General features: G+C 45.5%; 3 protein-coding genes across 7 annotated transcripts in view; 1 reads left to right on the top strand and 2 right to left on the bottom strand.

The window, feature by feature from the left end:
- Window positions 1-2,701, bottom strand: part of slc8a4b (solute carrier family 8 member 4b) — a 92,455-nt gene extending 89,754 nt beyond the window's left edge. The window contains exon 1 of the mRNA XM_037976525.1: window positions 2,683-2,701. The gene's annotated coding sequence lies outside the window, so the exon portion shown is untranslated. The remainder of the gene's footprint in view (window positions 1-2,682) is intronic.
- Window positions 2,702-9,450: 6,749 nt separating this feature from the next.
- On the top strand, window positions 9,451-14,850 carry badb (BCL2 associated agonist of cell death b). Of its 4 annotated transcripts, none has more exons than XM_017428000.3 (5): window positions 9,451-9,632; window positions 9,717-9,799; window positions 10,960-11,106; window positions 12,959-13,182; window positions 14,354-14,850. In XM_017428000.3, exons 3-5 carry the CDS (start codon window positions 10,968-10,970, stop codon window positions 14,489-14,491), a joined length of 501 nt encoding a protein of 166 aa, XP_017283489.1. In that variant the 5' UTR covers window positions 9,451-9,632; window positions 9,717-9,799; window positions 10,960-10,967; the 3' UTR covers window positions 14,492-14,850. The 4 variants fall into 4 exon arrangements, with proteins under 4 accessions (XP_017283489.1, XP_037832489.1, XP_017283488.1 ...); XM_037976561.1 differs by having other exon boundaries at window positions 9,717-9,914; XM_017427999.3 differs by lacking the exon at window positions 9,717-9,799 and having other exon boundaries at window positions 9,452-9,632; window positions 14,354-14,536.
- Window positions 14,851-15,525: 675 nt separating this feature from the next.
- Window positions 15,526-20,650, bottom strand: part of zgc:101765 (uncharacterized protein LOC450036 homolog) — a 6,010-nt gene continuing 885 nt past the window's right edge. Inside the window, exons 2-6 of one of the 2 annotated variants that reach the window (XM_017428002.3) lie at window positions 19,273-19,540; window positions 19,049-19,194; window positions 18,579-18,718; window positions 18,104-18,262; window positions 15,526-18,031 (exon numbers count right to left, since the gene is read on the bottom strand). In XM_017428002.3, coding sequence (XP_017283491.1) covers window positions 17,912-18,031; window positions 18,104-18,262; window positions 18,579-18,718; window positions 19,049-19,194; window positions 19,273-19,511 — 804 coding nt within the window. In that variant the 5' untranslated portion in view covers window positions 19,512-19,540 and the 3' untranslated portion in view covers window positions 15,526-17,911. The remainder of the gene's footprint in view (window positions 18,032-18,103; window positions 18,263-18,578; window positions 18,719-19,048; window positions 19,195-19,272; window positions 19,541-20,650) is intronic. The other variant, XM_017428001.3, reaches the window with a different exon arrangement.

The following is a 20,650-nucleotide window of genomic DNA, read 5'->3' as shown; positions in this document are numbered from 1 at the left end:
AGGGGTCTTTCTTACGAAAAGGTGAGGAAGGGTCGGCGCAGAGGAGAGGATCCAGGTTCCAGTGGTGAGTATTTACACAGGTAGGTCGGTTCCTGATCGGATCGGGTGAGAGGCTCTCGGATAGGTCCTTCGAAAGACTGGTAGCGAAGATCATTTACAGGTAAATATTTTGCCAACAGACAGAACACCTGATGGCGAAGCTCTCGCTAACGCTACCCGTTGGCGCTCAGAACACGAGCCGGGGATCCGCCTCAGCTACTCAAAGACATTTTAGCTCGGCGTTTGTTAAAGTGGCTGAATCTTTGACGTTTCTGGAGGCTCGTACGCCGTGGCGACCCGTCTGAATCGGGTTGATTTGCTGAACTGAATCACTGGTTCGTGAGATATTTTGCTAACACTCACACACAAATGTAATAAAATAACTGTAAGGCGAAACTGACAGTGAAGTCGGTTTATGTGTCCAGCATCCAAAGAGCTACTTCATCTGCAGCAGGTAAGATATTAGGTCCTCACAACCAACTCAGGAACATAATGTCCAGTTTCTGTGGGTCCACCGGCCACTTCTTATCACTAATAAAGTTGTATTTATTTCCTGCGGCGCCACAGCATCGTAACACTACGAACGCGGGTCCAATTAAGCGTCCTTTTCCTCACAGAGAACTTCTCCCTCACTGTTATACCTCCGAACATAACGATGTCCTCAGAGGAAGCTCGCTTCTGCGTTTCTGTAGCAATGAGAGGATCTGCAGCACGTCCTGTCCTGTAATCTAACTGAAAATGATGGTTGTACCCCAGCGTGTGTGTGTGTGTGTGTGTGTGAGGTCTTTAACAGTTCCAGTCTGGAGAGTAAACCGCTGCTTTCCATGAAATATTAACTCTGTTTTTGGGCTCGAGAGTCATAAAACTGTAGCTTATTAGTCACAGCTTACTCTTTTATTGTGTGCAGAAAATTGCAATATTTGGAGCGGACTCCATTCGCCGGCGTTGCGCCGACGTAAACACGACACGGACTCCAAATCCTCAGCGTTGGGCCAAAAAAAAAAGAAAACAGCAATAAGTGCGAGAATAAAGGGAGAAGTTAAGCCTACTTTTGGGACCGGCTTCACTACGTTTCATCAGATTCTTCATAACAATCAAAGCGTTCCAGTCCCTGAATGGAAAACACACACACACACACGCCGCCGTCCCCCGTGTTTCACACCACACACTCTGGCAGACAGTCGGCTCGCACGCCTCAAACAGACACTAACAACGAGGTCTTCTTCGCGCCGATTTGGCTCCTCTAACTCCTTTTTTTGTCGTGGAGGTTGAGCCGCTCCACGCCGTTTTCTTCAGAGACGTCCGCTGTTGTGTTTCCCGGCGTCGGACGCCATCAGTTAATGTGGCAGATTCGCAGTTGCATCAAAAACGTAGTCTGTTTTTTTTTTTTAAGCAATGCCGTGTCAAACAGTTAGTGATTTCAGCCTTGGAGCAGGGAGGATGAAGAGAAAAGTCTTCATCCAGGCTGGGCTAAAGGCTGTTTTTCACAAACACAACGCACCGATGTGAAACGAAGCTACGTCAGCTAGCATTAAACTGCAGCGCTTTCGCATGGCGAGCGTCTGCAGCCGAAGTGTTGCCTGCTTTCGGCTGCGTTCACTCGTCCGGGGACCAGTTCCTTCGCTCGGTAAATTCCTGCCTCGTCCTCTTCGGTGCTGCGTCAGGAACTCTGTTTGTTCCGGTTTTCGTGGGCTGGAATCCCAGGCGTGAAATTCCCAAACAGATTCCCAGGAAAAGTTTGAGATCGCGGCTCAGACTAGCCACTGGCTCGTCCGCTCGGTCAGCGCTTTCTCCAAACGGAGACATTTCAAAGAGCTATCTACGACAGGTAAGATAATAACGGTTCATGTCAGGATTTGGGCATCTTTAGGTTCATTGTTTCATGTGCATCACTCACCCCCGACAGTTCAGAACCACGACTGCACTTCAAAAGAGCTGAACTGTCCCTTTACAGGCTGTCACTCAGTCATTGATCAGACGAACACAGATCTGTTCTTTTCTTCAGGGGTTGACACAGCGAGCAAAACTTCCACAAACGATTTGGCAATCGTTTCACGCCGGACGCCCTTCTTGCCCGGGCTCGAACCTGCAACCCTCAGGATTACGAGACCGCGGCGCTGAACGCCGAACCACCGCGGCGACTATCAGCACAGAAAAACACAACAAATGACGCAGCGAGAATCTTTCTTCTCTGTTTCTGAGTCTCCTCGGCCTCTCCGCGGTTTGTCGGCGTTGCTTAATTTGAACATTTTCACCAGAAATAGAGAAGTGGGAGCGTGAGAAATCAAAATTTGTTTTAGCTGACATCAAAAACTTTGAAAAAACCAACAGAAAACTCGGTTATTGTGTAATGTTTTTACACTTCCCTTCAAGAATTCACCTTCTGTCAAACCTTAAACAGGCGCTCGACTGCACTTCACTGCGTGCACATGGTGTGTGTGTGTGTGTGTGTGTGTGTGGGTGAGACACACACACACACACACAGTTCAATACAACCTGGAACGCTGCATGGAAAACACTCCCAAAGTGCGATTCATCACTGGGATTTCCTGTTTTTTTCCTCTTAAGCAACACCGACCGTTCAGGCCTCCACACACACACACACACACACACACACACACGTCTTTAACAACAATCACTGACCTCCCTGTTCAATCGGTGCAGATGATTTGAGTTAATAAAGTGCTGAAGCAGGAGCTCCTCCTCCTCCTGTGATGGCAGCCATCCATCACAGCCGTCCTTTCAGGAGATTTATGCAGATTTCACTTCGCTCTGCTGATGTTACTTTTTTTTTTTCCTCGTTCCGTTTTGCTGACTGGCGTCGGATGGAGCCAGCGGTCGCTCTCGCTTCTCATCCAATCAGAGCCTGGGATAACGCGAGTGTCTGAGTGGTCTTCGTCTGTCTGTTAGCAAAATATCTCACGAACCGATGGACGCGTTTTAATGAAACTCTCAGGAAGTGATCACTGGATGTACATCTGAGCTGCATCAATATTTATTAAAAATAACATAAATTAATTGGTTTTTGATGTATTATGTCAAATCATTCATATAGAAATATCAATGACCTTTTCCCAGTTACAGATTATACAGAATTTAGAGCAAACAGACTTTAATGAACACAGACAAATAGATCAAACTTCAAAAAGCTCATCATTAGCAGTCATTTCTTACACCTCACTCAGCTTTTAAATAATTTTTTTAACATTAAAACAGATTTTTTTTTTAAAAAGCCATCAACAAAAACCTGATCATACAGAAATTAAAACTATATATTGTTGGCTTCTGAGTGACTGTCAAGAGAAAACTTCACTAAATAGGCTCAGTTTTTTATAGCAAAATAAGAATCAGAGATTCGATCTGAACCAGACTGGAGGGCCGGATGAAATGTTACAGAGGGCCGGATCTGGCCCGCGGGCCTTGAGTTTGACACGTGTGATGTAAAGAAATAACATTTCATTTTGTTAAAGAGTTTAAGAGATGTCACCCCCCCCGAATCGGCGTCTGGGCTCTACTTCCTGAGCCAACCGTAACGCCCCCGCCGTTTGAGGTTAAAGCAACTATAATTAGGCGCCTTAAAGGTCGTCTGGAGAACACGTGCGCCTCTGAACGCACACGTCAGACCAACCCACCCAGGAGGGATAATATCAGAGGGTTAAAAGGTGGAACGGCGTGAAGGTTTGTGGCTTTTCGCTGCGGCCAGCAGCAGGTGGGTGGGAGTCGGGGCTCAGCGTCCAGGCGGAGGTTAATTACAGCGTTCAACCTGTTTTAACCTTCAGCCTGAGAAGTTCGGGTTAATTCCCTGACATTTTGAGTAATTCGCTGCTTTCCTTTCTTGCTGGAAAGCCAAAGACAAGGTTTGGTCCCCGACTGTGGAGATGTGGGAGTGGCCTCTGGCTGCTCACAGGTGCTGATGATCAGGTGTCTGATGGTCAGAATGGCTCCATTTAAGGAGAAACAAGCAGACTTTAAGGTGATACAAGAGAGAAATAATGGACCAAACCCAACTGTCCTCACTTTTTTGTCCCATGCAGCTGATTTAACAAGAAACAAAAACACCAGAAAGGAGTGGGAAATACTACAGCTGTCACTTTGTGTTGTCCACGAGGCAGCCATGTTGGATTCTGAGACCAAGGTTGGCGAGGCACCTCTGGCTGTCCGAGTTAACGCCCTGTCTCAGTTTGGAGACACGGAGTCCAGCTCGGACCGAACTGATGGGCTAACGGCTAGTCTGAGCGAGGCCAAGACCGCCGCTGACTGCTGCCGTTTTACAACAGCTCAAACCTCAATGCCGCCCTCGCGTTTTTTTTCTTTTTTTTCATGACACGGTTATCCGGCGGAAGTCCGATGTTCCCCCTGGAAGTGGCCTGGGCTTTCCCTGGACGTGCTACAGCTAGCTGCTGCTGCTGTTAGTTGTGCTCAGGAACAACCGTAGAATCCCATTTAAATAACCGTGTAGTGAGAAGCTGATAGGAAGTTTTACGCGTATCGTTAGGAAACTCCCGTTTCTCCAAACTGACGCCGTTTCAAAAGCTATCTGCAACAGGTAAGATGTTATTTGTTCATAGCCTTTCAACTATCCCCCGTACGAATCTGAAGGGTTCTTCCAACATTAATCAAAGCGTTGAACTGCCAGTGTTTAGTCCTGCCAGTGTTTAGTCCTGCCAGCGCTAAGCTAACAACGCTTTGATGTTTTTTACAGAAGAAACTAAATTTAGAGTCGTTCCCACCCGTTCGTTGAAGGGAAGCCGGGATTCGGGAGCAGCGAGCAGCACATGGGTGGGTCAGAATAAATGAGAAAGCTGCCATCTGTCAGCCTTGTGATCACAGGGTGGTTTAGTTTTACTGGGAGGGAGCGGTTTGTAGTTAACGACCAGGTTTCAGGAGCCGTGATGACAAAGAGTCCAAAAAAACAAAACAAAACGGGAGCTTCTGGTCTGGACTCACACTGATGTGGCTGAACTTTGCTCTGCCCGTTTTTAGGGATACATCCTCTCTATTCTGCTCAAAACAACCAGTCCTTCAAAATAAAACACGCAAATTATCCACAGAAACATGCGGCTCGATGGGGAACAGCACGCTGTCCCTTTTAGGAGCCGTAGGACAAAAACAGAAAATGGAACTCAATGGGATTTCTGGTGAAACAGATGAGAAAACTCAACCATCTTTGGAGCTCTGCAGCTCAGACATAACTCACAGCAGAAACATCATTTAAAGTTTAAACAGAGCACAGAAAGTTTGACTTTACGTGGCCGAACTGGCTTTTTGGTATCTTTTACGCTTCTTTTTCGCATTTGCTGTTTAAGTTTTATGATTTTTGCAGATTTTCTCCACAGAATGCTCAGCTGACGTAACACCTCGAGCCGTCTAGTCTTTTGCAAACGAACTCTCATTACTCCCTCAGCTCTTTCTGGTAAATTAACAAATTATACACCAAAACGTGGGGATTTTTGTCTTCTTTAAAGCGATGTGTTTCTTATCGCTGTAGGAGTTACGGTTTTCTCCCAAATCTCCCCAGAGTACAGAGTCGTACACCTGAGCTCTCGCTGACTTCGGTTATATTTTAGCTCCAAATATTCTACTGAAAACTGGAAAGGAGAGTCTAATTAACTAGCAGTATCTCCTACGTAAAACACCGTAGACACGTAAAAACTCATGCCTGTGACCATCAGTCTTCTGCCACAAACGGCCCAAAAAGTATTAAGATCGGACTCGCGGTTTTCACGCGGCGACTGTTTGCGCGACAAGGCAGGGAGTGACTGACATGGGTGTGTTGTTACCAAGGTGATCATAATGAACCACTGGCAGTGGATTGAACTTTTTTTTTTCTTGATCCTGGTTCCCCTTCACATCTCTTCTCCAGTCCACGCATCGAAATGTGGGCTTTTTTTTTTTTCAAAGATTTTTTGGGGCAAAAGCTGCTCGAATTTATTTAGAAATGAAAGTTAAGTTGTCCCTCTGCTCCATTCACCGCCATCTTTACAACTTTTTCTGTTGCTTTACTTCAGCGCTTTCCGACACTCCTCAGAGCTCAGGGTCTACCTTCACTTCTTATCCTCCGTTTGTTGCTTTTTTTTTACTCCTCTCATCTCATCCTCTACACCAGGAGTGGGCAACCCTGGTCATTAAGGGCCACCATCCTCCATGTTTTAATTGTTCCTCTGCTCCAACGCACCTGTTTTAAATCAATGGGTGATTAACAGGCTTCTGCAGAACATGAAGAGGTGATTTAACCACTGAATCAGGTGTGATGGAGCAGGGAAACAAGTAAAACCTGCAGGATGGTGGCCCTGAGGACCAGGATTGAAGACCCCTGCTCTACACCCTGCCTGGATTTTCCACGTGTTCCCTAAGCGTTAGGGATTGGGAAATCAAGTTATCCTCCCTTTTTTTTCTCTCTCTCTCTCTCTGTTTCATTTTTTTTTTTTTTTCCACAACTGGAATAAAATAAATCCATGCCCCCCACACACACACACACACACACACCCCACCCCCGCTGTTAAAAACCTGAGTCTGCAAAGGAAAAAAGAGTTGGACGCTCAGGATCCCGGCTTTAAATCCGAAGGAGCGTTCTGAGGGAAAAGCTTAAAAACGCTGCAACACACACACGCACACACACCCCTACACACTGAGTGGTGGTTTGGAGACAGCGTAGGAGCTGCGTACGCCTACGTTTCCCAAAATAACCGGCAGATGAGGGGCAGGGAGGCCGGGCGAGGCTGGTGCACGGGGATATAAATGGATGCTAATTGTATGTCTCTCTTCAGAACGCTTTCAAATCCAGCGAACACACACACACACACACACACACACACACACACACACCTTCAATGTGTGTGTCCGTGGATGATCCCGCCTTCAGAAGTAAGCTCGAAGATGTTCCCCCCTCACACACACACACACACTCATGGGCGACGACGGCTTTACGGGATAATAACTTTAAGATAATCCTTCCGAGAGCAGAGTTCAGCGGAAGGAAAAGGAGCGGAACGGCAGAGTTGGAGAAAAGATGACGGTGCAGACCGTCCTCCACCCCTCCAACCCGTCCGTCTGAGCTCAGAGACGCACATTAGTTGTGTTTGGACGCACCGAGTCCAGGAAGCTGCACGGTGGCCGATGAGGAACTCTTGTCCCAGAGCTCCCAGAAGGAGAGGGGCCGACCGGCGGATAAACACAAGTGGACAAGGACACAATCTGTAGAAAAACTCTCAATAAAATACAGTTACGGAAAATACAGTTTGAAACCGAGCTGCAGCTGTTTCCGTTGACCTTGGCGAACGGCGTTATGCGAGGCCTGGTCTTGTGAGGAGGTCAAATGTCACCAAACGTCCCGGAGCACGTGTTGAGAATGACTCTCAGCTACTACCACGCCAAGCCTGAGCTCAATATCTGCAACCATCACAGAGTTATGGCCATTTTTGTGTCAGCTCATGTCTTTTAGCTGCGGCAGCCATCTTGAATTTAATTGACTCTAAATATTAATCAGCTGTAGATGCACATCAGGTGATTTCTATCTATGAGTTTCATTCAAATCCGTCCATGGGTTCATGAGATATTTTGCTAACAGACAGATAGCATTGACGCTAACAGTTAATCCCAAATATTTAAGTAAAGATAAGGACCAATCTGTTAGCCCTCGAAGTATGTGTTGACTATAACTCTCAGCTACTACCACAACAAAGTTTAGCTCGATATCTCCAAAATCAACAGAGCTCCAGCCATTTTTGTGTCGGCTCATTTTTTTAGCTGCGGCGGCCATCTTGAATTGGATTGACTTCAAATATTAATCAGCTGTAGAAGCACAACCAGTGATTACTTCCTGAGAGTTTCATGAAAATCCACCTTGTGGTTCATGAGATCTTTTGCTAACAGACAAGCAGCTAACAGCAAAGATTTAGGTAGAGATGTGGATCACTCGGTGTGCGTGTTGGGAATCAGTCTCAGCTACTACCACAGCAGATTTGAGCTCAGTCTCTGAGGTCAAATCCAGCAGGTACAAATGCATCACGTGCATTACAGGTGGGTTTCATCAAACAGGAAACACCTTCAACCAAAGCAGATAAGTTTGTAGTCACGTGTCTTCACCTGGTGGCCATCCAAGGAATTACAGCTCATGACATAGACTTAAATAAGAAAGGGCTCAAACTATGGATTTAAGTCTGAATTATGGGCTTTTTTAATTTTAGAAAAGGCAGAACACCTGCTTCAAGTTGTTGTACAGATATATAATATATATATATGTGTCCCTGTGGTGGACTTGGGACCTGTCCAGGGTGTCCCCTGCCTCTGGCACAGTGTCTCCTGGAGACACCAGCTCCTCAGAAAAGAGAAGAAGGTAAAGAAGTTCAAAAAAAGTTAAAAAACAAAAACAACTGGACTTCTATTCTGTAGCTGAAGACGTTTCGCTTCTCATCCGAGGAGCTTTCTCAATTCAGAAATAGAGAGTGTGGAGTTGAGCTTTTAAAGCTGAGATGTGATGTAAGCTGGATTGCTTGCAAATTGTTCTCACTCTCCTAACAANNGANGCTCGTTAGAATCCTTGTTTGTCTGACTCACTGAGGGGCCACTCTTGTCACATGAGTGCAGGTGTTGATTGGAGTGAAACTGACTGGGGATCAGGCCTAAAGCTCCATTATATGTTTTTGAAAGCTGGAATCTGAGACCTCCTCCTCCGTTTAATGTTGGTTTCTCCTTTTTGACATAGATGGCTTCTTTTACCCCCCTCTCGAACCATCTGTCTTCTCGGTCCAAAATATGAACATTTTGGTCCTCAAAGGAGTGTCCCTTATCCTTGAGGTGTAGGTGGACAGCTGAGTCCTGTCCCGAAGAGGTGGCTCTCCTGTGTTGAGCCATGCATCTGTGGAGAGGTTGTTTGGTCTCTCCAATATAAAGGTCTGAACATTCTTCGGATGAGAAGCGAAACGTCTTCAGCTACAGAAAAGAAGTCCAGTTGTTTTTGTTTTTTAACTTTTTTTGAATTTACCATGGCCTGGATGACTGAGAATCTACACCAGCATAAGGTAAAGAAGATGGATGTTTTCTGTGTTTTGGCATTTTACGTGTGTGTTGTGTCGCTTTTTGGACATATTGTTTGTCTCCAGGTGTCCCTGTTGTGGACTTGGGACCTGTCCAGGATGTCCACCGCCTATGGCACTGTGATGGCTGGACATAGACACCATTCCGGGTGCCTTGGAAAGCAGAAGCGGGTGGAGAAAATGGATGGATTTTGTTAAAGTGACGCATTTTTCTGTAGTTTTATTATTTTTTCTGATTATTTTTTCTCTGGGTTTCACCGCTGATGGACACAGAAGCAAACCCGGGGCTCGAATCTAAGCCCAAACCTCGCTGCGCGTCTCTTTCGTGCGCTACGGGAAGCCGGAGACACAAAAACAAAGTTCCCCCCAGCTCGCAACAGTGACGTCATCGCGCAGCGGACGCTCTTCCATTGGACGAAGACCGGAGCTGGGGAGAAAAAAAAAGTGTTTTATTCACCACACACACAAAAAAAGGGACACGACGCGGACGGCAGCGACGGCTGGAAGCCAGCCGAACTCCCTGTCGAACTTTCCGGCCCGGTGTCGTCGAGGTTTTGGGTAAGAAAAACGCCTTTTTTTTTAGTTTGTTTGGAAGCCGCTGTTAGCTTTCGCCCTGCCCGAAGTTTCTTTTGTCCTCCTCAGACAACAACAACAAGGAGACAGGAGACAGGAGGGGACAGGGCAGGACGGGCTGCTGGCTTCCTTCAACAACACTGTCACCACAAGTGCTTAAAATAAAAAAATAAACTCAAATAATAACCTGCATGTGGCAGGAGAAGGGCATTATCTCGGCTTGGTTCTTTTACATACCTTTGGACCGGCTGGGTGTGTTTAACTCAGGTGGTTACATCACTTCATGTCTTCCTTTATGGAGGACTAAAACTGTCAAAATTAGGGGTAAATATAAACTTAAACAAACCCCTCAGGTTTTATAATAATGTGCTAATACCTGCCAGCACTGTTATATTCTCAGCCCACTTTGATTGATTTATTTAAGGCTGTAAAATGATTGTTGGCTTTTATTATTTTATATATATATATATATATATATATATATATATATATATATATATATATATATATATTTTAATGCTGACAAGTTTCTAACCTCACCCTTTAGCCTGTCTCGTTGCAGCTCTGTGATAAAAACGTGAAGATTTTACGCTGGAACGTGCGCATCCGTCAGGCGTAGCACCAAAATGTTGGGAAAAATCCCAACTTCACCGTAGGGAACGTCATTGAAAGTCTGAACGGGTCGCAGGAAGTTGGTCTTTTTACGTCCAAGTTCGAAGTTTTTTTACGCAGCTTACGCCTCGTTCACATGGCGAGATTTCTCTGCCGATTTCTGTCCCGATTTCCCACAATGCCCCGATTATCGGGATGACCCTTAAGTGGTATTCCCGTCGTGCGTAGCACGTTAAGAGCGATCCGGTCCAATCGGAAAGACGTCGGGAATGCGCCAATCTAAAAATCGGGGACGTTCAACGCGTCGGATCGTCTCGGCCCGGTATCGCAGCGCGTGTGGGTGGTACGGAGAGCGCACACCCAAACCTCCACACCCTTCAGGTGCGTTTTAGCTCAGAATGCTCTCTTTAAACAGGAAGTGCCGGCTCTTTTTAACTCTCCACATCCCGTCCGTTAAACGCTGTAGACATGAAAGCTCTTCTGCCGCGAATGGTTCGAGAATTTTTTTGAGATCAGACTTTCAGTTTCCACCCGGCGACTGTTTGTTTGAGGCTTACTTTTCAGTCTGCCTCTCGTTAACTCCTATTCCCCTTCTCATGTTTTTTTCATATTTATACATGAATATGAACGTAGTTTTGTGAGTTCTGCTCTTTTTTTTTTCTTCGTTGTTCACGTTTTCTTCGTATTTTCTCTCCTCCAGATGTTACGATGGCTGCAAAGTTCACCATTTCAGACAGCGAGTCGGAGCCCTCAGACGAGGTAGAGGAGGGAAAGAGCAAACAGCCGGCAGCGGGACCGGAGGACGGCGTCCGCCAGCGCCTCACCCTGCCCGAGCTCAGGCATTCAAGTAGGCAAACAAAACAAAAGGATTACGGGAAACACGGAGCGGCGGGGTTACATAGGCCGAGGGCTGCGGTCCTTTTAGAAGAACCGGCGGTAATTCGTCCATCGTTTCCCTGAGCTTTCAAATTGTCTGCTGTGAGTTCGGCCCGTTACAAACTGGTCGAAGGTGGAGGTGAGCGACGGCCAGTGGTGGATTTCATTAAAGCTGCTCGCCTTCAGACAGCCTTACTTCGCAAAGACAGCCATTAGTGGCGCCCGTCCACATCTGGGTAACGGGGGTGGGCCACAACGTCTCGTTTACGGTGACACCGGTGAAAACAATTAATATTGCGATATCGTTTAACGGAGCCTGACCCGTGCAGCTCTTCCTATAGCTGTTTGCCAACCGCCATTAAAACAAAGAAGAAGAAAAAGAAGCGCGACCTAGCAAACATGGCGGAGCACAAACACGGAAATACCTCCGAAGAGTCCCGACTTAATTCCAAACAAAAGGAGCCACTTCTGTTTGGAATGATTTTGGTTTTAAAATAGAAGATGTGGATCAGACGGCCATTTTCTGCAGGTCAGGGTGGAGACACGTCAAGTCTGTTTATAAAAAGTAAAACAAAGTCACATATTTGGGCAAATCCCCCAAAAATTAAAATAATGTGAATATCGTCTATGATCTCGTTATCGAGGTATTTAAAAAATATATATATTGTGATGTCATGTTTGGGCAGTATGGTCCACCCCTACTGGGTAACTCTTTGGATTCGGCCTTGTTCAAGATGGCCGCCACAGCCAATTGACCCTAGCCAACACAGAAGTGGCTCCAAGTCAGTCTTACAGTATGAAGGCCACCTGATTTATATAACCTCGTCAAACACAACATCTTTAATGCCATCATTTTAATGACTGATCCAACAGAATTTTTTAAAAATCTGTCTACTGGTTACCGATTCATTGTCAAAGAATGACCCTCCGAATGGGTCTGAATTAATCCAGTTCTTAAACAGGCAGCAACAGGAAGTGCTGTGTTTAACTTCCTGTTCGCAGGCCGGGCCTGAAGCTAAGGAGTCGCATTGATTGGCTGTAAATTTTCAGATCGTTCCTTGACGGATGACACCTTAGCAAAGCAGCCGAAAGGGCCGATATCCGTCACAAAATGTTTTATTTCACCCGAGATGAGAAATTAATAAATGGATGAATGAATTAGCCCGATTGTAGGGGTGGTAGTAGCTGAGAGTCCTTACTGATCAAACTGTCGTTTCTCTACATAAGATGATCTAAAACTCTGACCTGAAAGATGCAGGCTTTTAATTACTAAACTCGAAATTTATTTAGATTAAATCATTGTAACCAAAAATAAACAATCTATAAATTTTCTTGTTTTTGGTTTAGCTGCTTCGTGTTCAGTTTCACGTTTAACTTAACTCTCCTAATCACACATCTGATTTTTATTTGTATTTTTTTCCAGAACCTAAATAAAAATACTTTAACTAACGCCTGACGGCCGTTGCGGGCATCAAATCAACAAAACGAACATCCAATGTTGTTTTCTGCCACAGCAGCTGCAAAGCAAAGCCCGTTCTTCCATCCGCTTGTTTCATAACTTTAATCTTTTTTTTTTACCACGTTTCCTTTCCCGAATTAATCTGTTTGGAAACTGTTTGTTAAATACGACAAACAAAGACGAACGTTTCGGGTTTTATACCATCCGAGCGTTAAAGTGAAAACCCTGCTCAGGGTCGAGGATGATCCCTATTGATTTCCAGGTCACGGGGTCACAGGTGGACCACCTGAGGATCGTCTGTTCTGCGTGTTCTCCGGTGGTTCTCTCCTCTGACCCTCTCCTCTCGTCTCTCCCCCCGCTGCAGAGAACGGCCGGCTCAGGGTGAACTCGGAGTCGCTCTCCTCCACCAGCTCCAGGGGGGAGGAGGAGCTCCCGGCGCGGGCAGACGACGAGCCCGGGACCCCCACCGAGGGGTATCCGTTCAGGGGGCGATCCAAGTCGGCCCCTCCAGCCCTGTGGGCCGCCAAGAAGTACGGCCGGCAGCTCCGCCGGATGAGCGACGAGTTCGACAGCCTGCTCGACAAGGGGGTGAGAAAAGTTCTGTTAGCCAAATATCTCATGAAACACAAGATGGATTCTAATCAAACATCCAGGAAACGGTCGTTAGACGTAACGTCTACAACCAGTGGTCGCCCTTAGCGAACGCACAACAGTTTTTACGTAAACTGGGCTAAGATTTGGTGAGATAGTAGCTGAGAGTCAATCAGAGCAGGAAGTCCAATGCCTCTTTTACACTGGCTCAAATTCAGAAGTCCGGCTCTACTCGGCTCGGCTCGATAAAGAATGCACCGCGTTTACACCGGCCAGTTTGGTCGGTAGCAGAGAAACGCCTCCTCGTGTTGCGGGGCTGCGGCGCGGGGGGGTACGCTACCGAAACTTAGCGCAAGTTGTGTAAACAACAGAAGCGCTATGGACAACGTTGGCCCTGTGTTGTTGCTGTTTTTTAAACTTATGGGGATTCTCCTGAGACTTCAGGAAGAGAGGCGCAGTGGAAGAAATGCTCTGGATGCCGCCATTGTTGCGCGGAGTAGGACAGCTGTTATCCGCCGGAGATTTCAGGCTTTACAGCGCCTTCAGCTGGGGGACAGACAGCTAAACGTTGCAGGGTAAGCTAACGCTGTTGTTTATATTCCTACCGTTCGCTCTTTATGCTTGCATCTGGTCACACCCACGACCAATGAGGGAACGGGAGCTAAGCTTGCGCCGCCCACAAAGCAGGGCCGGCCCGGCTGGCCCTGCTCCGAAGCAGGGACCAAAAAAGCAGGGACCGACCTCGAAAAAGTGCAGATGTAAACGCTCGCAAAGCGAGCCGAGCAGAGTGGAGCCTGGACATTTAGGGCCGGTGGAAAAGGGGCATAAGTGCTGCTCATTTGGCATTAATCTGTTGGCCAAACATCTCCAAACATCTCCTGAAACTCTGGCTGTATTTTAATGAAACTTCCAGGCTGATTTAACTTTTGGAGCCAGCACAATTCAAGATGGCCGCCACAGCTAACACAGAAATAGCTAGAACTCAGTCATTTTTCCAGATACGTTTGAATCATCCCCAAAGTGGTTCGTTTAAAACAATGGCACGAAAGGCGGCGGGCAATTTGCCTTTTCTTCTTTAGTCGTGGCGCCAAACGGTCCGAATCGCAGCCGTTCCGGTCCTGACCTGGTCCGTTTTGTCTGAACTCTCCGCCCATTTTTTTCCCCGCAGGAGATGAGGAAGGTGAAGAGCGCCGGGACGACCAAACAGATACACCACTCCCGAAGCTGGTGGAACTACCTCTTTAGTCACCAGGAGACGGACGGCGAGAGCAGCCACCACGAGAAGCCGACCCACCGCACCGAGTAACGCCTCCGGAGGGGGAAGAAGAAGAGCCGCTCGAGGTTTTTAAAGGGAGTGGGAACTACTGAACCATAAGACCTGGGGTGGGGGGTGGGGTGGGGGGATGGAGCCTTGGCTAAAGGGGGCCGATTTCTGTGGGTCCCACTTTAAGAGATTTCTGTTTTTATGTCATTGTTTTTTTTTTTCCTTTTCTCTTTTTGTGTTGTGATTGAAGAAGTGTTAGGCTGTCCGTTGTGTTAGGGGAACCAGAATCTGGGTCCCACAAATTACATCAAATGATTTTAAATAATTAAAAAAAAAAAAAAACAGGAAGGAAGAAGCATAAATCTGGCTATTAGCAAACAGGAAAAGTGACCTTTTTGTGTCAAATGAACTAAAATCAGTTTGAGACATTCACGTTCCTTCATTTTCAGGCGACAGCCGTTTTGTTCTCCGTTATTTTTAATTTTCAGTTTAATCATGCGTCAAAAAAAAAAAAATCCACAAATTCATTGTTTTTTTTAAGGCGTTCAGCTTCCTGTTCCTCTGCTCTGCGAGCCTTTTCTACTTTCAGCCGTACGAGACTATCAGACAAACTGCTTTATGAGATGGAATCTATAAAAAAAAAGAACAATCTTGTAGCCGGACAATCTGCGACAATGCGCAAATACTATCTTCAATCAAAAGTTCAGGGTCAGATTATCGCAGATGACTTTAAAATAAAAAAAGCACAAACCAGTTTCTCTTTTATTTTTTATTGTTAGTTTGTTTTAAAAAGCCTTGGACAAGCAAAAACACCCCAAAAGAGGAGAAGGAGTTTTTACGTGTAAATATCTTGTAAATATTTTATTAAATGAGAGGAATTGGGGTGGAGGGAGGGGGCGGGGCTTGTAAACGAGGTGATTTTAGAATTTTTATTTACGCGGTTCTGCCGAGGCGTCCCACAGAACCGGGCAATAGGCTGTGTTACAATCTGTTGGGAATAAAAACGTTAAACGTGGTTTTTGGGAAGTCGGCGAGGATGAAATCAGCTGCTGTGAACGAGGCGAAGGTTCGAGGCCTTTTTTTTTTTTTTTTTTTTAAAAAGATCTAAACGACTTGCGGATTTCCTTCGTTTTTTTAACAAAAAAAGTTGAAATGTTCACTTTCATTCGATATGAATCCAGTTTTTAACCGCTGAGCTGTAGCACAAACTTTACTCCCTTTTTTGGAAATGATTATTACACAGAATCTGCCTTTTAATACAGGAAGTCGAGGCGTTTTTTGTAATTTTGGGATATTTAAAAAAAAATAAAAACAAACGGTTCGTTCTGCTTCGGTCTCGTCGTCTTCCTTTCCACTTTTAGGGTCGAGTTGTGAAGCTCTCGGGTTTGCAGGATTAAAAAAAAACAAAAAAAAAAACACCTGTATTTGTGTGCTTTTATTGCTCTGGTTAGGTTGTTTCGTTTAAATGTGGGTTTGAATCAGAAAACTCCAGACAGTCTGAACGGTGTTGCTTTCTTTGTTTACGTTTCAACCAGTTACCGGTTTGTTCACATCAGTCTTCTGAAGTAATAAATGGTATCTTTGTAGTTTTATTTCAGCATCTCACTCTAAATGAAGCTATAATGACAGGAAGCAATCAGCTGGTGGACAGTTACTTGAATCTGGAGGAAATTAAACTGAGCATTAAATCTTTGCTTTCTGGAAAGTTAAAGAGTATAATAGTTTAAAAAAAAAAAAAGCTGCCTTGAACATTTTCTAACCTGTGACTTGACACCAAATAACCAGCCTTGTCTTGTTCGTCCGATCGCCGCCTTAATCTCCGCCGCTCGCCGCCACGTTTTAAGAGAAAGCACAACATTTGAGGATGCGTGTTCGTCGTCGTCATCGTCGTGACTGAGAAAGAAAAGCGATTTCACATGAAGTCATGTTTTTAACGCATCCCGGAGTAAAATCCTGCGTGGGCACCTGAAGCCATCCTTAGTATTACTTGAATCTGGAGATTTTTTTTTTTTTAATTATCATTCTTTTTCTTTCTTCTTTTCACTTTTGTAAATGTATTTTCTCTACAGCTGTGAAAACTCTGATATATGCTGTCGTAAATAAATGATTTTAAGAGTGATGTTTAACATCTTCGTTCATGTCTTCAGTTTATTCAGCAAAGTGGAGGTTTTTATTTGATGTAAACATGAATAAAGGCAGATTTACATTTATTTAAACAAGAGAAAGAGGGATTATGAACAATTAACATCTTACCTGCTGGAAAAAGCTATTTGAATGAACTCCATTTGGAAAAAACGGCTAATCCGATCATGGCTAAAGTGAGTTGTTGCCATCTTAAAACAGCTTTAATTTAAAAAATTTCATAGCTATTCATGCAAATACTATTTTATAAACCTTTACATCGCTGTCAGTTTCACATTATACTGTTATTCTGGTAGAAATGGTAAAATATTGCCAATGGAAGTACATTAGCATACAGTAGCTAGCTACAGCTAGCATACAGCAGCTAGCATACAGTTTAATTCTGACCAAATCGACGGGCTAACGACAAATCTGAGCGTCGTTAGCAACAGCTAGCAGACAGTAGTTAGCATACAGTCTATATTTGACCAGAAAGACAAGCTAACAATAAACCCCAAGCGTTAGCTACAGCTAGCCTACAGTAGTTAGCGTAGCTCAATTCTGACTTAATTGATAAGCTAACAACTACTCTGAGCGTTAGCTACAGCTAATGCTGTGAAATGTTTTTAGATTTAAGTCGTCTTAAAATGTTAGCCATTCACTTTGGTCTTTATTAGCTGTTAGCTGGTCAATCTGGTCAGAATTAAACTTTATTTCTCCAAACTTAGGATGCTAGCTACAGCTAGCAACCTCAGCTTGTGCTTTCCTATAAGCACATATGTAAATGTAAATAACTGTTACGCAAAATTCATGGTGTTAAAGATAATAAACTAATAATAAAATGCTGTTTCCACTTGGACTAGCCGTTAGCTCATCAATCTGCTGTTCGGAGCGCGATCTACGACAGGTGAGATATTAACTGTTCATAACCTTTACACAGAACACTATCCATTTAAACGTAAATTAAAATAAATCAAAAACTAACAGGTATTGACTGAAAAGGCTATTTGGACATTATTTCTTCAGGATTAAAAAACATAAGTAATACAAAAGCTAACAGTTGTTTTCCACAGATTTTCCCTAAAATACATAACAAATTATTTGGTTACAAAAAAAACTAACCTACAATTCACTGAAAACACTTAAAAAAATTAAGTTTCTTGCATCACTTCCTGTTTCTCTGGCTGTGAATTTCCGCTGTTTTAGTTTGAGGGCAGAAGGCCCGATGGGAGAAGGTTTGTTTTTTTTATTAGCTGGTGTTTTTTTAGGCCACCTCTGACGGATCCCAGCAGAACCTGTGTCCACAGTCCAAGGCCGACAGCCTGTCCATGTCTGCGTCCCTCAGAGAGAAATCGAAGATCTCCGTGTTCTTCTGGATTCTGTCTGGATTGGATGATTTGGGCAGCACCGGGACGCCCTGCTGCACTGCCCAACGCAACAAAATCTGGATGGGAACCAAATCTGTTCAACATATTAGCTTTAACAAAAAAAAATGTATAAATCGTCCACTCAGGAGGGTGAGGTAGATCCTACCTGCGCAGGTGTGCGTTTGCAGCTGTTTGCCACCTCGTTGATTAGCGGGTCGGCGAGCAGCTCTCCTTTACCTAACGAGGAGTACGCCTGAAAGCACACGCCGTGCTCTTTACATAAACTCCTCAGCTCCAGCTGGCACAGACGTGGGTGAAACTCCACCTGGAAGGAAGGACAAACCCGATGAGACTGTCTCCAGCAGTCAACTGTGCATCCTGGACAGGTCGCAAGTCCATCGCAGGGACACATAGAGACAAACGAGCTCTCACTTAGGGACAATTTAGAGTTACCAGTTAACCCAACGTGCATGTTTTTGGAGTAAACCCAAACCCATGTGAGCGCAGGGAGAACATGTAAGAAACGCGCCCGGTCAGGAAGCGATCCTGTGACCTTCTTGCTGGGAGGCAACAGCTCTAACCGCTGTTCCGCCCACCGACGTGATAATCCTAAATGAGACGGTGTGTGATGTACGTTTCACCTGCAGAAGGGCAGGAGGGACCCTGCAGCTTTGCATCAGCTCTCTCATGTGAGCCGCGGTGTAGTTGGACACGCCGATGGCCCTCAGCTTCCCCTGACCGTGCAGCTCCTCCAGCCTGAGCCAGCTCTGAGCTCGGTTACCTGGAACCCAGTAAGAACCTGAGTGAGACGCCATCGCGCCTCTGCACGGTAGAGAACAAGCTGCCTCTCCAGGTGGTTCTATTATTTCAAAATTTGCTCCGTTTCAGAGACCTGAGACAACTAGGTGTGACATGGCGCTCTATAGATGAACCGAACTGAATTGAACACACATTCTGAGTGATCGGGCTCTCTAAGACTCTGTCATTTCTCAACACACGATGATTAAAACTCTGACATTCCTTCAAGGGAAACGAGGACTTTGATATCCAAACACAGAACAACGATGATATGTTTCCATAATTATGTGCTGATGTGGTTTTTGCCCCTCACCTGGGTTGCGTTGGTCGGCCACCGGCAGTCCTTGCGTACCCGGCCAGTGGATCAGATAGAGATCAATGTACCCCAAGTCCAGCTGAGACAAACTGTGGAGGGCGCCCTTCATAGCCTTCTCTCCCTGATCCTTAGGGCTCAGCTTACTGTGTTAAAGTGAAAACACGACTGTTGAGACGTTCGTTGATCTGCACAACTCCTGCTCTGCCTGAAGTCAGCATCACCTGGTTATGAATACATCCTCCCTGGTCAGGCCGTACTTGGGCAGGAGCTCCCTCAGGGCTCGGCCCAAGTCTGCTTCATTGCGGTAGACGGCTGCGCTGTCAAAAGCCCTGTAGCCGGCAGCCAGAGCGGCGTCCACGGCCTGAAACACCGCCTCGGGTCCACACAGCTTGTAGGTCCCCAGACCCAGGACGGGCATCTCGCGTCCCGTGTTGAGGACGACAGACGGGGGCGAAGACATCCGACTCTTCTTCGTGTCCTGCCTCAACTCTGTCAAAGAGAGACAAACATTGGTTCTTGCAAGTTGAGGATGGCTCTCAGCTACTACTACGCCAAGATTTGGGTCAATAGCTGTAAAATTCAGTGTTCTAGCCACTTTTGTGTTGGCCGAGGTCGTTCAGCCGGCGCAGCCATCTTGAATGGGGTTGACGTCAAAGGTTAATCAGGTCTAGATGTACATCCAATGATTGCTTTCTGAAAGTTTTTATTAAAACCTGCCCAGTGGTTCACAAAATAGTTTGGTAACAGAAAATCAGGGCCAATGGTATTGCGCAATGTGCAGCGCTCTGAGTATGTGTTAGGGATGATACTCAGCTACCACCACACCAAATTTTAGCCCATTACCTGAAAAAATGGCTGAATTATAGACAGTTTTGTGTTGGCTAAAGTTAACCAGCTGTGGTGGCCATCTTGAATCGGGGTGACTCCTAAAGCTAATCAGTTGTAGATGTACATCCAGTGTTTACTTACTGAGAGCTTTATTAAGATCTGTCCACTGGTTCATGAGATATTTTGCTAACAGACAGGCAAAGTTGACTGTAATAAGCAGGCCTTGGGCGATCAGTTAGTGCTCGATGCAGGGACATGCGGTCAGGGGAGGCAGGTGAGGCAGAGCCTCCCCTGTCATCATGACAAGAAAAAAAAAATCATAACATAAAATGAATATTAATTTTTGTCCACTGATCTTTATGTATGAGTAATTTCCGAACATTTTTATGGTCCAAATCGCATTTTTATAGTCAAAATCGCTGAAATTGCATATTTCCTGTTCAAATACGAGGGTGAAACGCGAGGTGCGGCAGCAGCAAGCCGAACTTCACCTCTGATTGCGCAATCCATCACAAACTGGGTTGATACATGAAATTGGCCCCTGCCTGTTGCCGTACCGCTGCATGTCGCCAATATAATGGTTTATATAGCCTGATTTTCCACAATCTGGCTAATGTCTTTAACCATTTACGTTTAATGTTTGTTAGTGACATATTTAGTTTTGCTGAGGGGACATAAAACCGTGGTGAAAAGGCGAAGGGTGAGGCAGGCAGTACTCTGCCGCACTGAAGGGGGCGCACGTGAGCCAACGGGTGCTTGTTGCTGCTGTCC

Source organism: Kryptolebias marmoratus, linkage group LG7, assembly GCF_001649575.2.
Source record: "Kryptolebias marmoratus isolate JLee-2015 linkage group LG7, ASM164957v2, whole genome shotgun sequence".
In the NCBI taxonomy this organism is placed as follows: domain Eukaryota; kingdom Metazoa; phylum Chordata; class Actinopteri; order Cyprinodontiformes; family Rivulidae; genus Kryptolebias; species Kryptolebias marmoratus.
Note: the sequence above shows the minus strand (reverse complement) of the source record. Positions and strands in the feature narration are given on the sequence as shown.

Excerpts from the sequence above, each read along its gene's own strand:
- badb (XM_025008529.2), top strand. The coding sequence starts at position 9,839 with ATGTGGCAGGAGAAGGGCATTATCTCGGCTTGGTTCTTTTACATACCT. Across the intron at positions 9,972-10,959 it reads TAAAACTGTCAAAATTAGGG|ATGTTACGATGGCTGCAAAG; the intron begins GTAAATATAAAC and ends TCTCTCCTCCAG. Across the intron at positions 11,107-12,958 it reads GCCCGAGCTCAGGCATTCAA|AGAACGGCCGGCTCAGGGTG; the intron begins GTAGGCAAACAA and ends CCCCCGCTGCAG.